This window comes from Hemicordylus capensis, chromosome 2, assembly GCF_027244095.1.
Source record: "Hemicordylus capensis ecotype Gifberg chromosome 2, rHemCap1.1.pri, whole genome shotgun sequence".
Taxonomy (NCBI): Eukaryota; Metazoa; Chordata; class Lepidosauria; order Squamata; family Cordylidae; genus Hemicordylus; species Hemicordylus capensis.
This window is the reverse complement of record NC_069658.1, coordinates 202,335,732-202,352,508: the sequence shown is the minus strand read 5'-3', so window position 1 is coordinate 202,352,508 and position 16,777 is coordinate 202,335,732. Positions and strand designations below refer to the sequence as shown.

At 45.4% G+C, this 16,777-nt stretch overlaps 1 protein-coding gene across 4 annotated transcripts in view; it reads left to right on the top strand.

Moving 5' to 3' along the window:
* VDR (vitamin D receptor) overlaps positions 1–12,470 on the top strand; it is a 137,912-nt gene extending 125,442 nt beyond the window's left edge. For 3 of the 4 annotated variants that reach the window (XM_053302580.1, XM_053302579.1, XM_053302581.1), the window contains 5 exons: positions 678–786; positions 1,939–2,101; positions 4,006–4,157; positions 6,318–6,434; positions 8,981–12,470. In XM_053302580.1, coding sequence (XP_053158555.1) covers positions 678–786; positions 1,939–2,101; positions 4,006–4,157; positions 6,318–6,434; positions 8,981–9,240 — 801 coding nt within the window. In that variant the 3' untranslated portion in view covers positions 9,241–12,470. The remainder of the gene's footprint in view (positions 1–677; positions 787–1,938; positions 2,102–4,005; positions 4,158–6,317; positions 6,435–8,980) is intronic. The other variant, XR_008317638.1, reaches the window with a different exon arrangement.
* Positions 12,471–16,777: the final 4,307 nt, after the last annotated feature.

Genomic DNA, 16,777 nt, shown 5'->3' with positions numbered 1-16,777 from the left:
TTGCTGTGGCTGTCTGGCTTATAATAACCAAATTGCTATAAACATTTAATAATGTTGGGGCAAAATCATGGTAGGGAAAAATATTGTGCATTCTACAACACTTTAGGAAATGATAATGAATTGGACAAAATTGATAATAATTAGAGTAATAAGTAGTTGTGAGGATTTGCAAAAGTGCCCTGGGCTGCATTAATCTGGCCCAAATCACAGTGAGTTCATTAGTGGAAGAGTTAAGGTGAAGCTTTCTTGAAACATCTCAGGTCATCCTTTTGAGTCTCACAAGGTGTCCCTCCTGGGGGCTTTTCAGACAGTAGGCTTTACTGTGGGTTTACCGCGAGGCTTTACTGTGAGTTTGGGGCATAACAGAAATTCTGACACAAAAAGAGGATTTTTTTTAAAATCCCAGACATAAATTGGGCTAGGTTCCAGTACGGAGGAGAAAACCCAAATCGTGTGTGAAGTGCTCTCTGAAATATCACATGGACTTCAGGGTACATCTGGCTGATATGTGAATGCACACCCACCCTCCCAAAGTAGTCGCAGTAAAGTCACCATCTGAAAAAACTCCTGGTGCACAGACTTTCCTACAATTAGAAGGGGGGCAATGAGAGGACACAAGTGAAAGTGAAATAAGGAGCTATTACCACACAGTTTCAATGGTCTCCTTCCTGTTTCAGCCTCCTGTGAGAGATGGTTCAGACAGAAGAAGTACAAGTAGATCTTCCTCCCTTATACAGGGTTTCACCTCCTCAGAAGACTCTTCAGACACTTTCAGTTCCTCTCCAGGTAATGGGTCCAGAATAACAACTTCCTAAACAGCCACAGAATTGTCAACATTGAGTTATAAATTGATTTTCTCATTTGGAAGTTTCAGAATCTTATCCTCTGATAGATCTGGCCTTCATAGAGTTTGCAGTCTCCTTCCTATCCTGTGGCTCAGTTGTGCAGTTAGTGTCCCCTTTCCGGTTTTGTTTTTATAGTTCTTCTTGCTTTACTGAAACTGTCCTTCAGCCCTTAGTGAAGAAGGCTGGAACTATATGTTAGACTAACACAGAGCAACCACTGAAAATGCTTTCCCTATATTGAGCTCTCACCCTCTGAGCTGTAGTGCATCTCTTGAACCATGTACATTTCCCCATAACAGTCAATGATGTAGGGGCAAAGTGATGTGATAAAATATACAACATTGTGACATCATGCTTCAGGATAAGCCATGGTACATCATAGGGGAGATTTCAGCACGAGCATACAATTTTCAGTGGTATCATGTGTAATTGTGCCCGAGGAGGCACTCAGATTCACTAAGTTAGTCTCTACTCTTTTCAGACTGCATAGGTCACCCCAGACTCATGGCTGTATATGATGTGTTCAGGCTCCTTCAGTATGTTTCTGAGTAATTTCCCTTTCTGCAGGATGTTCTACGTGCATTTCAGTCACATGAATGAACGAACGCACAGTAGCATATCTGGCCATCAGGCATTGAGCAAGCCTCAAAAATCAAGATCAACTAGCTAATGTTTATCCTTGTTCAATTTGTGTGTTGAGCTATTCACAACATTGGGGCCTCCCATGTTCACCCCCAAAGACTTGCTTCCTGTGTGTTCTCAGAATTGCCCGTCCAGTAATGCACGCACACACCTAGGTTTTACTCAGTTCATGTAATTTGTATGCCACTTTCCCCCCCAAAAAAATACCTAAAGCAGTATACAATAAATAAAATGATAAAACTAACTAAATCAAGGCTGATAGCTGTAAAACCCTAAGCAACAGGATTCCAATATGTGCTAAAGCTCAAGCCTGTCATGTACTGCTTTGAAAAGTTTGTTTTTAAAAAATGGATTATACCTTTTGCTTAACAACAAAAAATCAGCCACTGTCATTTTGTCTGAAATTAGCAGAAATGTAAACTATGTTTTTGTTCCTCCTACCTCTCTTCAGAGCCCAGGATGTTTTCAAATCTGGATCAGAGCGAAGACAGTGATGAAAGCGCAGCCATGTCCATAGACTTCTCCCACCTCTCCATGCTGCCCCACCTAGCTGACCTTGTGAGCTACAGCATCCAGAAAGTGATTGGATTTGCAAAAATGATTCCAGGGTTCAAGTAAGGATGGATTTCGTTTCTGAAACCTTGTATTCATTTTCCTTGTTTGTTTGGGTGTGCATGTGTTCTGTCTGATTGATTAGTTTTAGAATGTCCTGTCACATGCCTCCAAATGCATCATGGTAATAAAAATAGCAATCAGTAAGATATATTAAAATATAGCAGTATACTGCTGACTGCTAACTGAACGTGTGTGTGGATAGGCACAGAGCCTCTTGTTAAGGGTGGAGGGAGCATTTGGAGGTAATGAGAGGGACCACAAGGCCCAATCATTTGTATCAACGACACTATATTCACTCCTTGGGACTACACGGAAGTGCAAATAGCATGTCAATTTGGGAAATTAATTTGGCTCAAAGTTAACTGTTGTGTATTGTGCATGGATGTTACTTGGCACTTGATGAGAGCTGGTCTTGTAGTAGCAAGCATGACTTGTCCCCTTAGCTAAGCAGGGTCTGCCCTGGTTGCATATGTATGGGAGACTAGACGTGTGAGCAGTGTAAGATATTCCCCTCAGGGGATGGAGCCACTCTGGGAAGAGCAGAAGGTTCCAAGTTCCCTCCCTGGCATCTCCAAGATAGGGCTGAGAGAGCCAGCGTGGTGTAGTGGTTAGAGTGCTGGACTAAGACCGGGGAGACCCGGGTTCAAATTCCCATTCAGCCATACTTGCTGGGTGACTCTGGGCCAGTCACTTCTCTCTCAGCCTAACCTACTTCACAGGGTTGTTGTGAGGAGAAACTTAAGTATGTAGTACACCGCTCTGGGCTCCTTGGAGGAAGAACAGGATGTAAAAGTAAATAAATAAATAAATAAATAAATAAATAAATATAAAAGATTCCTGCCTGCAACCTTGGAGAAGCCGCTGCCAGTCTGTAAAGGCAATACTGAGCTAGATAGACCAGTGGTCTGACTCGGTATATGGCAGCTTCTCAGCCAAATGTGTGGGTTGTGTTACAATTGCATTGGGTGTATAAAAGTTTAGTCTCTGGCTCATTCAGTCATCAGCCATCACTTGATGCTACTACTGCCAATGAATTATGGGTGCACGTGTGTGACACAGCTATTTCTTGGTCTGGTTAATAGCTTGTTGTTAGCCCAGGATGGTCAGTTAGCTCCTCTTGATAAGAATGCATTATTAGATTTGTGGCAATATATCTAAGTGTTCTGAATGGGAAAGCTATCAGAACTTGAAAGGTGACCTATTCCACCACCCTCATCCAACTAAGAGACAATATGCATATATTCACGGTGGGGCGAAGGCAGGGAGAGAAGCCGTTTTGGAACAGACAGTCAGAGGCTGGGGGGCGTGTGGAGAGAGGTGTATTCTCCCTTGTGGTGTGAGGTATTTCCCTCTAGAGATCTGCTGTGGGTAGTGGATCTCTGGAATGCGCTCCCTGCTGAAAGAAGAGCCTCCTTATCTCTGACAACTTTTTAAAGAGTCTCTTAAGACTTATTTTTTTCACTCAAGCTTTTTAACTGGGTGGTGGTTTTAAATGGTTTTAATTTACATTGTTTTAAGGATTTTATTTTACATTTGTTTTATGTTGTAAACAGCCCAGAGATGGAAGTTTGGGGCACTCTACAAATTGGGGGGTGGGTGGGGGGAGAATAAAATAATAAATCTGTCGCTTGGTAGGAAAGCCTGCCTTTTGCCTCCACATGTTCTGCCGATTGTGGAGAGTTTCCACTACTACCCTTAGTTGTTGCATGTGGTTGTTCAGAGGTGATTAGAGGCTGCAGTTCAGGAAGTTTTGAAATGATAAAGTACACAGTAACACTATAGTAATTCCATTTACTATAAGCTGGAAGGAACCAGATGAACATCACTGGTAATATTTTGCGGGGTTTTGTGGTGATTCATGGTGTGAGATATCGAACCTATATTCGCCCTTTCCACAATTTAGAGATCTAACAGCAGAGGATCAGATTGCTTTGTTGAAATCCAGTGCCATTGAAGTCATCATGCTCCGTTCAAATCAGTCATTTTCACTGGAGGATATGTCCTGGACCTGCGGCAGCAATGACTTCAAATACCAAATCAGTGATGTCACGCAAGGTATGAGAACTTCATGATTTTAACGGTGTAAGATGCCCATGTAAGACTGCTCTGGAGCAGCCACAACTAAGCAAGCTTGTCTCAGCAGTTAATCACCAAATGCCACTTATTATGAAGAGTAGAAGATGTGGCTCAGAGTCTACAGAAGGCTTGCAAAGGAATGCAAAGTTAAGATGAACTTAGTGTGTGGCACAATAGTTCATAAAGTGATGACAGGTGATCACAATGATGAATCTGAGAAGCAGGGGGAGCTGTAGTTACCCCTTGGTCAATAAGTATTTTAGAGCTGATTTACACAACCATTTCGGGTGTGTGTGTGTTTTCCATTTCCATGATGACAGGTAGTAAACAGAGAAGAGGGAAGTGAGCCATCTGATTACTTCACCACGGATTTCACATTCCACTACAAAAAGGCTTATTGTGATATGCAAAATGCTGGGTGCCTGCTACAGCACAAACAACCACTTTACCATCTGCTTTACATGCAGGATGGCCAAAAAGAAAAAAGCCTTGCTAACAGCATGGAGTGGGGGAGAAAGGAAGCCCAAACAGCAGATATATAAATTGGCCTGTAAAGGCAATGGGTGCAATTTAGAGAAAGTGAAGTGTGCCCAAGTCCCGGTTGATCTGAATAGGATTGAAGTGCATTTTATAGGAATGTTACCATCTTTACTCTGGGCCATGTTAATATCTTTGTGAACTCTATTCACATTAGAGACATTTGCATTATTTACAAAAACCCACCAAATATCCATAATATTTATTATTTTAATATCCTTCAAGCCTGTTAGATGAAGATGCCAAGCTCTTGGCATCTAGGAGCTACGGTCACAGTACTGGAGGGGCCAGGGTGCATTGTTGCTAGTCAACCCTGAAATGGCGAGCAGTCAGTTTGGCGCAATCCTACCTGAATGACACCTCTGCTCACCACGTTTCATCTCAATGGAGGACACACACATAGCCAAGTAAACCCACAGTGGAAGAAAATGCTCTTGACTCTTCCTTGATCATGAGTGAAATCTGCTGCCAGACATCTGAAGAGAAATTCTTTGTACCTCCTTGGCACTTATACATAACTGGACATTTGTGACACCTTGGCACTTACACATAACTAGACATAAGGACATAAAAACAGTCCTGCTGGATCAGGCCCAAGGCCTATCTAGTCCAGCATCCTTTTTCACGCGGTGGCCCACCAGATGCTTCAGGGGAGCCCACAGGCAAGAAGTATGTGCATGCCCTCTCTCCTGCTCTTGCTCCCCTGCAACTGGTATTGAGAGGCATCCTGCCTCTGTAGCATATCCTGAGAACAATGCTCAACGTATCAGTATACAAAGAGAGTATCCTTTTAGTTCATCTGTTTTATGAGGTCTGTATGAATTTGTGCTTTGATTGAGAACTTTCAGTCAGAAAATGGTAGCTCTGGTGACCTGCTGCAAAAGCAATAGAATCTTGTAGTGTCTTAAAGACTAGGGATGTGCACGACGATCTTCGGCGCCGGTGGGGGTAGAGCTTTAAGGGCGGGGGAAGGTGTACTCACCCCTCCCGCCGCATTTCCCCTGCCGGCGCGCTGTCGGTTTTAAGCCCCTTGGGGCGGCAGCGTTCCTCCCTACCGCCCCGTTTCTGCCCTCGGCTGGAAGTGGCCGGAAGTCACAAGTGTGCGTGCGCACACTGTGCGCACGCGTGCACACGGCAGAGGGGTGTGCGCGCGCGGACGGCGTGCGCACTCGCAACTTCCGGCCGAGGGCAGAAACGGGGCGGCAGGGAGGAACGCTACCGCCCCGAGGGGCTTAAAACCGACAGCGCGCCGGCGGGGGAAATGCGGCGGGAGGGGTGAGTACACCCTCCCCCACTCTTAAAGCTCTACTCCCGCCGGCGCCGAAATGCCAAAGCGGCCCCTAGCCCGAAACGTTTCGGAGGCCTTTACAATGGCCTCCGAAACGTTTCGGGCACATGCCTATTAAAGACACAATAAATCTGGGGTTTAAAGTACCACAAGACTCTTCATTGTTTCTCCTTTAATTGATCAACCCATATGTGCTAAGTTGATAGACGTGGGTTTATGGTTAAATTTGCTCCCTGTTGGTTTTCTGACTAGCTGGTACTCTATTAGGAATCTAATTCCTGCCTCTCAGAAAGACTGTTCTTTTTCTCTTTCAGCTGGCCATAGTCTGGAATTGCTTGAACCTCTTGTTAAATTTCAAATTAGCCTGAAGAAACTGGACCTGCATGAAGAAGAGCATGTGCTCCTGATGGCCATCTGCATCCTTTCTCCTGGTAAGAGAGCTGTCATCCTCTCGAACCATTTCTTAACTGGCTAGCCCCCAGAGACTGTGGCATTTGTGAGCTGTTTGGCCATGACAGCACAGAGAACTTCTGATTAGGAAATAATACATACTATCTGAACCTGCACAGAGCATCTGTGCGGTAGTTCATTTCCTTTTTGGGTTTAGTTGGGAGAATTTGTTTGACTGGTCCTCCCACAGCTCTCTCGCTCGCTCTGTCCCCCCCGCACAGCGCCTCTCGCTCGCTCTGTCTCTCCCCCCTACGCAACTCTCTTGCTTGCTCTGTCCCCCCCCACAGTGCCTCTCTCGCTCGCTCTGTCCCTCCCCCCGCACGCCTCTCTCCCTCGCTCTGTCCCTCCCCCCGCACGCCTCTCTCGCTCGCTCTGTCTCTCCCCCCTACGCAACTCTCTTGCTTGCTCTGTCCCCCCCCCCCACAGTGCCTCTCTCGCTCGCTCTGTCCCTCCCCCCGCACGCCTCTCTCCCTCGCTCTGTCCCTCCCCCCGCACCCCTCTCTCGCTCGCTCGGTCCCTCCCCCCGCGCGACCCGCTCGCTCGCTCGGTCCCTCCCCCCGCGCGACCCGCTCGCTCGCTCGGTCCCTCCCCCCGCGCGACCCACTCGCTCGCTCGGTCACTCCCCCCACCTTCTGCCCTACACCCCTCCCCACCAAGCCTTCTGCCTCAGTCCCCTCTCCCCCAATCCTTCTGCCCCAGCTTGCTCCCTCCTCTGTTTCCACCTCTTTCTCTCTCTTTTTCTCTCTCTCTCATTCGTGGTCCCCCGCCTCCGCTTTTTAGCCTGCTTGTGTTTTCCCTGCTGGCCGTTGCCCCTTCCTCCAGTCCCTGGTGCCGGGCCGCCAAGCGTTCAGCCAGCTCCTTCCTGCAGCCCTCCCTCTAGAGAGCATCTTCTGAAGCGGCCAACTGTTTGTCTCTGCCCAGCCAGGCTCCCCCGCTTTCTCTCCCCTCAGCTTCCCCCCTCCCTTCTGCCCCAGTCCGTTCAGTTCTCCTCTCCACTTGCCCGCTTTCCTTCCTTTCCTTTCCTCCCCAAACGGCCACTTCCCTGCCCTGCCAATCCAGCGTCTCTACCGCCCAGACAATCCGCTGGGTTGCCGGGACGCATCCCCACAGAGGCACGTCTACGAGAATTAATATAATAGATAGCTGTGTACACCACCATGTGTGAAAGTCATAGAAGTATCTGTTTTGCTGCATTCATCCATATTTAGTGCTGAGTGCACGTGGAGATCACTTCATGACAAGCCACAAAGGATTTATTTTCACAATCTATTCCTCCATGGAGAACAAAATGATATTCTTCTCTGGGATAATATGAGGAACTTGTGGCCTAGCAACACTTTCTTGGTTACACTGGAGTCTGTATTTGTTTCTATTGCTCTCTTAAGGTTATTCAGCACGTCAGTTATTTGGTAACTTACAGCATCCGTGTACTTTCAGAGTTCTACAAATATTAACCCATTTGGAATTATGTTCTCTGGTTCTCCCTCTGCACACAGTGCTGAGAACATGGAGCTCATGACTGCTCTCCTTTGAGCTGGGGGATGCACCCCTCTTTCCAGTAGCTCCCAATAAGGGGAGAGCAGCTATTGCCAGAATACACATGGCGGTGCTTCAGCAGCACCTAACCTTTGCCAGTGGTTGCGGAGGGGAGGGTGTGGTCTAGGGCTAGGGCTGTGGGTTCAGCAGCAGCATCCAGGATGTTTTTCTTGCTAGGAGAACAATGCAAGAGAAGGCCAGCAAGTGGTAGAAGTGTGCTCTCTTGCTGCCTATATGGATTCCAAAAAATAAAACTACTGGAGACTAACAAAAGCAGCAGGGGGCTTGATTACATACTGTTTTCTCAGCAAGTAGCACTAGTAGTAGTAGTAGTAGTAGTAGTAGTAGTAGTAGTAAGGAAACAAGAATCGGGTACAGATAGTGGGAAGCTTGAGGAGCAACTCACAGTCTGGGAAGGGAAAGACACTTTAGGGAAATAAGTTTTGGGGATTAAAGATATGGGTTGTTAGGGTTAGTGGGGAGCTTTGGTGGGGAAGAGTTCAATAAAATGAGGGGGCAAATGCTTAGAGGGGGATCTGTACCCCTGATAAGAATGAGCCCTCATTATTACACAAGGAAGCAGTACAGTCTATGTTTCAGCCCATGATCTGTTGCTGTTAGGTCCTTAACTTTCCATTATCATTTTTTCCTATTAAAAAGCTTGTACCTAAAAGTACACATTTCCCACAATCAATCCTGACAAAAGTCTGACTCACTCTTTTCCAAGGAATTGCCCCAACCCACCTCCTTTGTTATCAAAAACATTTAAAAACAACATTGAATCTGTACCTTTGCATCCATGTCTTAAGACACCTAGCTAACGTTCTGCTGATATATTCAGCAGAAGCTCAACTTTGGTATTTCATGATCCCCAACTCCCACTTCCCTATTTCTGGCACATTTCTGGAAGTTGTTACAAGACTGGACCTGTATTCTGTCCTTTGCCCTTTTGCACACCTCACTTACAAGAAGTGCATGCTTCCTTTCCTAGATCGCCCTGGCGTGCAGGACACTGCTCTTGTGGAGTCTATCCAGGATCGCCTTTCCGAAATCCTGCAGACATACATCCTCTGCCGACACCCACCTCCGGGCAACCGCCTGCTCTACCCCAAGATGATCCAGAAACTTGCAGACCTGAGGAGCTTGAATGAGGAGCATTCCAAGCAATATCGCTGCCTCTCCTTCCTGCCTGAGCACAGCATGCAACTCACTCCACTTGTCCTTGAGGTTTTTGGCAATGAGATCTCCTGACTTGGTGATTAGGGACAAAACCCATTGAAGTAGAGGAAGGAGTCCGCCCAGCTTCCCACAGGTGGCAAGCCAAAAGCTTTGACCCTCGTGAAGTTCTGTACACTCTGTAAGCAAGAGAGAATTGATTTTTTCCCCACACTACCAGAGGGACTGCATTGTTTGTACATCTTCAGTCTCCTACTTTGCATTGCTGCTGAGCAGCAACCTACAAGCTAGTCGCCCTGCCCAACCTTCTCTGCCAGTTGACAAGGAATCGCAATCTCGTTTGCTGCTTTGCTACAATGAAACTTCTTGTTGTTTTTCATCAATGTTGAGCTTTTCAAACCTGCAGCTGAAAATTTTGTACAGTGTGTGGAGGAAGGTAATGGCTGAGTAAGAGCTTCCACACGGAAGTGATGGAGTCAAAGGAATAATTGCGAGAGAGCATGGACATAGGGCGCTCTTGCCTTAGCATATTAATAGCTTTCAATCTAGAATTACTGGAACATACAGAGATGGCCATGTGTTCTTTTCTGTGTAATATGTGCACTTTCCCCACAATTTTCTGCTAAACACCAAAGCGCTCAGCCCTATAAAAATATGTATTAGCCTAAGAATGAATGGGAAAATGATATGTACTCAAATAATTCACCTGGGTCATCTTAAAAAGGGGAGGGGGAGGGGATGCAATTTCTCCAGTGTGCACAAACCTGCCAGCCCATTGTTGGCACTAAATGAATCCATACTAGTAGGAAATTTGAACCAATTCTACACACCTTGGTAGAGAGGTTAGTTGAGGTCTTGGAGGAAACCTTAATGCTCAGGCCCCTACCAGAATCTCAGTGCTGTCCTCTTCTGAAACAATGCAGAGAAATAATCCCAATAAAACCCATGCCCTTCTTGCAACTGTTGTCTTTGCATAGTTTCAAACACTACTAACTGCCAAGGGGAGTTAAATAAATCAGTGGTCTACAGAGAGCGGTCTTCTAATCGGCCCAAAAGATTGGGGTTTGTTTAGGACAATTATATAGAGTGACATGGAGAAGACCCCTTGGGATCAGGCCGAACCATGTGCAGAGTGACTTCTAAATGCAGTACCTATGACTATGACTTCTAAATGTTGGAGCAGCCACAGGAACTGACATATGGAAGCAATTTTCCAGCTCCCTCCATGTGAGGGGCTAGGACATCACACTCAGGGAGGCAAAAACCAATTTATTTTTGCCACTCAACAAGATGCACACTGCGAGTTTGAGAATTTCTGAGCTGTGTGGGCTCTAAAAGAATCAAACACCTGTGAGTCTGAGTTAGTTTCTACTGACAAGGAATTTCTCATTAATATTAGTTAAAAGAATGTATTTGCAAGGAATCAGTTCCACTCTAACTAGATGTTACCATGTTGATCCCAGACAATTCAAAATAAGATTAATATATTTTATTGGACCTATTGTTTTGTTTGAAAGAACAGGCAAGCTTTTGGGTGATGCAAGGTTCTTAATCATGCAAAAAGAAAGGTCAGTTAATTGTGCTGTACAGAGAGCACAGCTGGTAACACTAGTGTTCTCCCCTAGTCACTTCAGATTGATAGTGGCCTTCATAGAAAGTGGTCTTCACTTCAGATACATGCTGTGAATTCACTGCAATAGCCGCAACACATTTACTCTTTACAGTTACAAACGATCACGAAAAATGTCTGGCAAGGTGACACAAATTGAATGCAGTGGATACAAGGCAACATTGAGCTTGTTAGCCTAACACATTTCTGGAATGTGATGATAAGAATTTACATATGAGTAAAGATCGAGCAAGATGGAGGTGAGGGTTTCCTTTTTGGATTCAAATATCCCTATTTTGCTCACTAGGTGTCAGTAGGGCTGCACAGCATAAAGCAGTTCTTGCATACAGTCAAACAAGAACCAACAACCTGTAGTTTGCTCCAGAGCCACAAATCTTCCCCAGAGCTAAGAGTAGATTATTTTAATTTTAAATTAGTCTAAATTACTAGGATTGGGAGGATTCATCAAAGCCTTAACTTCCTTCTTTTTACTTATTTGAGAATTGGCACACGGGCAGGCCACCCACATGGAGTAAGTCGCTGCAGTGAGTGCAGGCTCCTCCCTCCTGCTCTGAAGTGTGACCATTCTGTTTGCCATGGACACAATGCCTTAAGACCAAACCTGTGCAGTCTAATGGCGGGCGGCGGGGGGAGCAGCCGTTTGCTCCAGGTCTCCTTATACACATTGCAACTGTGATCTTCAGGTCTCTTGAAAACTCTGCCAATGAAGTTGCAGGAAGGTTCTTTATTCAACAACTACAGCAAGACCTCTCTAACGTATAAGCAGCTTTATTTAGGATGCTAAAGCAACACCAACCCCCCCCCCCCAAGTACTGGGTTATCTATGCTTAAGGCCATTTGATATAGCAGATGAGCTTACAGTGTGTCCACCTCATGCTTAAGCCATTTACTTAACGTTTCAAAGGGAGATGCTTACCTGGCTATGCCCAAAGGATCTCCGGCAATCACAGCTCCCTGGCATGCATCTCTAGAGTTGAAAGATGTCCAATTCCTCTTTGAACATTAGCATTCCCTGCAGGACAGACAGAGGACATGCTGGAAACCTGTCTGCTACATGAAATATGAAGCAGCGTTGGTGCATGCCGTGCTAACCCTCAGTGTGGTTTTGTGTAGCTTTGCTGTTAGCTTTGCTTGTAAGGTGGGAATTAACAGTCCCTTGTCATTCTTTTCTTTGCCTGATAGGAAAAGATATAATGGCCATAAGAACTGCAGTCAAGGTGGAAGTGAAATTCAGGTGCCAGGTGTCCCATCTCAGGAATAATCGCCGAGCCTAAAATGATGCATGGTTGTGGCCTAGTTGCTCAATCAATAGCTACATGTGTTTTGTCAAGGAGGAGTGGAATCAGCTCTGCTCCACAGAGTGCTTGCTTGTACATAGTAATATTTTTAAAGAATGCTCTTTGCAGGCAGGTACCGGTAGCTGCTACCTGGATTAGCTGGGCCTGGGTTATTTAAAAATGCTTTTCATGTGAAAAAAATACCCATTTCTTTCTTTTGTGAAGGCTCACCAAAAAAAAATTCCCTCTACTACTTCTTTTTAAAAAACAAATAATAAATTTTGTTTTGACCTTTGGTTATCTGCCCTGAGCTCCAGTGATACTGCTGACTATACAGGTGAAACTCGGAAAATTAGAATATCGTGCAAAACTCCATTAATTTCAGTAATGCAAATTAAAAGGTGAAACTGATATATGAGACAGACGCATTACATGCAAAGCGAGATAAGTCAAGCCTTAATTTGTTATAATTGTGATGATCATGGCGTACAGCTCATGAAAACCCCAAATCCACAATCTCAGAAAATTAGAATATTGCATGGAACCAAGAAGACAAGGATTGTAGAATAGAATATCGGACCTCTGAAAAGTATAAGCATGCATATGTATTCAGTACTTGGTTTGGGCCCCTTTTGCAGCAATTACTGCCTCAATGCGGCGTGGCATGGATGCTATCAGCCTGTGGCACTGATGAGGTATTATGGAAGACCAGGATGCTTCATTAGCGGCCTTCAGCAATTCTGCATTGTTTGGTCTCATGTCTCTCATCCTTCTCTTGGCAATGCCCCATAGATTCTCTATGGGGTCAGGTCAGGCGAGTTTGCTGGCCAATCAAGCACAGTATACTGTATACTTTTCAGAGGTCCGATAATGTTCTTTTCTTCAATCCTTGTCTTCTTGGTTCCATGTAATATTCTAATTTTCTGAGATTGTGGATTTGGGGGTTTTCATGAGCTGTACGCCATGATCATCACAATTATAACAAATTCAGGCTTGACTTATCTCGCTTTGCATGTAATGCGTCTGTCTCATATATCAGTTTCACCTTTTAATTTGCATTACTGAAATTAATGGACTTTTGCACGATATTCTAATTTTCCGAGTTTCACCTGTATGTGAAATGTCACTGTAGTCCTTGAGTAATCCAGTTCACTATATTTTCTAAATTTGTGTGGGTGGAGGTGTTGATACCCAAACCCACGTTAAATCCATTAGCAATGCCTATACTGAATAATTTGCACCAGATTTTGTGGCATAATTGAATGTGTAAATAGATATTTAATTTAGGTTTGCGATGGTCTATTGTATAATGTAAATTGGATTTTAGACACTTTAAGAACAATTATATTTGAATCAAAGCTGCTCTATTTGAAAGATTCTGGGATTTATTTTCCCCCCAATTCTGCACGTGAAAGCCAAATCTGTACAGTAAGAGAGGAGTAACTTCTTTCCAAATGTGAAACACAAATCATCTCTCGTTTGTTGCCTTGTGTAATGTAAATCGTCATGAAATGCACTTTATACAAATCAATAGAATGATTTTAAGAGACAAATCTATATTTTAATTTTAGTGATGATGATGATGATGAAGACTTAGAGGCAAGTGCTATCTTTTTATTCCTCTGTACACCTTTGTGCTTTTTTCTAATGGATAAGGAGAAGATCTAATATTATTTTTAAAAAAACCTATTCCAGAGCTTTATTGATATAAAGAATGATTGAATACTGTTTTCATAGTTGTAAGTTAATATGCTGTTACCTTATTAAAAATGTATTGCTTTTTGGGGGGGGAAATCCATCCATGAGTGATTTATTTAATGTCTCTAGAATGAAATCAGCTGTTCATAACCAGGTGAAAGTTGTAGAATCCTTCCTCTGCCATGATGCTCACTGGTTAGCTGTAGCTTTCTTCCTTCACAGGGTTCTTAGATATTTATTATTATCATTATCATTTTATTTATTCAATTTCTATACCGCCCTTCCAAAAATGGCTCAGGGCAGTTTACACAGATAAATAATAAATAAGATGGATCCGTGTCCCCAAAGGGCTCACAATCTAAAAAGAAACATAAGATGGACACCAGCCACAGTCACTGGAGGTACTGTGCTGAGGGTGGATAGGGCCTGTTATTCTCCCCCTGCTCAATAAAGAGAATCACCACGCTCATTATTGAGCAGTGCACCCCAGATCGGGTGACTCTATCTTCACAGCAGTTGTGCACTTCTGAAAGACTGGAGTACTACTGACCCTGGTCACCTGCCTTGCTCATGAGCAAGCCTAGGGAGCGCAAACCTCCAAACATTTCAGTGAGAAAAATAGAACTTGGCTGCTCCAGGATCCCCACTTGGCCATACTTTACACCTGGCCAAGAGCACCGCCCTGCCCCCAAAGCATTTGTGCAGAGAGAGGGAACACTGGGTTCTGGGACGGACCTTTAAACCCGTTCAAAATCCACAAGTCCGGTCCAGCATTGCACCGTATGCAGGTCTGCCAGCACAGGGATTGGCGGGAGAGGGGAGCCCCAGTTCCCTGCCGGCCCTGGACAATGGGGTCACCTTTCAGGGGCACAGGCAGGGGTGCACTTTTCCACATGGGTGGTTGGGCTGGCAGGGGGTATGCTCAGACAGCTATTTGGTGGCAGTCGCCAGGACCAGGACAGCACTTGGCAAGGTACCCGTCCCCATGGCTTTCCTCCATAGAACATCCTGGCTCGGTCTCTAGCCCCCAGTTGCCCAGCACTCATGAGAGAGCAGTCCGTGGGACAACCGGTGGTGAGCACTCGAGAGTCACCTCATAAATGTTTAATTAGTGCTCCCAGACTGCTCTTCTAATGAGTAAGCCTAGGGAGTGCAACCAGGGGAGCAACTATACTAGGGCAGGGGGAGACAGTTGTCTGGGGGCCCACTGCCTTGGGGGCCCCCCCAGAGGCAAGTCACATGACTGACTCCCCCGGCCGCACAACCACCCGGGCTTCCTTCAGTTGTATTCGTCCTCCGAAATTGATGTGAGTGTTAAGACCTGGAGCTACCAGAACAGCATGTCTTTCTCTGGTACCACTGAATGACTTGCATCGTCCATAGTTTACAAAACCTTTGTCTCTGGGCCCACTCCAAACTTGCTACACCCCTGAGTGCAACCCACCAAAAGGGGAAGGGGCTAGTCCCCTCTCCTCCAACCTTTCAGTGAGAAAAATAGAACTTGGCTGCTCCGGGATCCCTGCTTGGGGCTGCCTTTTAAACCAGACCACAGGAACTGCCCCCCCCTCCACATACCAAATGTTCCCCTCCCAGAGCTGCAATGGGGTGCCCTGCTTGTGTTGCCACCTGGAGTATTTATGCTTGTGAACATGAATCACTGTTGCTTACTTCTCAGGGAGCAAAGCACTTGGTGCCTGTGCTATCCCATCCCGTCCCTTTTCTTCCTACTTGCCAGGTGGGAGGAGCAAGGGACGGAATTGGTACAGGGAATGCCCACTGAGGGGATGGCAAGGCTGCAATGGGCCGTCACAGTGTCCTTGTTGCCAGGCAACTCCATAGCTGCATAGGTGACAGGAGGGGTGGGGCTGGTTTTCCAAGAGGCAGCCAAAAAGAAGTGCCACTAGCATAGAGCATCTGAGCCCCAGTGCAGTTTGAAAATTGGTGTAAAATCTCCATTATGGCAGCATCCAGAGTTGGACGTAACACTTTGGCGACCAAACCTCAGGTCTTGGGAGGTGAACCTTTGTGCAAACCAAAGGTTCAAACTGGAGTTTGCCAAGGCAAACCAGAGGTTGCTTTTGCTGTGAAACCGCTATTTCCCACATTCAGATGTACTGGAGTTCCAACCTCTGCCATGTTTAACTCCAGTTTGGCACTATGTATGAACAGTGCCATAGTGTGTGCCTCTGTCCCTGAAGGACAAAACCAGATATTACTGCATTTCTAAACAAAACAAAACAAACCTGGCACTCAAAGCCAGCTATTCTGTTTCTATAAGTCCTGAATATCAGCATCCCCTAACAATACGTATATCATCTAGCGGAGTAGCTTCGTTAATCTGTTGCAGCAAAATAATCTTGAGACACCTTAAAGATGATCAAACTAATTGAAGCATATGCTTTTGTGGACTAGAGCCCACTAGCCAATGGAAAGCTTATGCTGTAAATGTCTTTAACTTGCCACAAGCCTCTTTTGTTATTTTAGCTATATATTGTATTGTTCTGGGGGAACAAAATGTGCTACTCTTACATGAAACAAGATTGCTGCATGCAACACTCTGTTTCCAGATCATCAGAGCCAGTGTGGTGTAGTGGTTAGAGTGCCGTACTAGGATGGAGGAGACTCGAGTTCAAATCCCCATTCAGCCATGAGACTTGCTGGGTGACTCACTTCTCTCTCAGCCTAGCCTACTTCACAGGGTTGTTGTGAGGAGAAACCTAAGTATGTAGTACACCACTCTGGGCTCCTTGGAGGAAGAGCGGGATAGAAAATGTAATAAATAAATTAATAAATTAACACGCCGGTGCAGAAGCAATTTGAACACTGAACTGAAGCCTGCACCAGGGCAATGAAGTGAACAAGGCAAACGGGGAAGCTGCTGTAGCAGCTCACCACTCTTCTCTCCACCCTTTATTTCCTGTATCCTCTCTCCTTTAGAAACAAAAGGGTGCCAGAGAGAACAGAGCAGCTCTTGGCACCTTTTCAGGCTAGGGATGGGCACAGAACC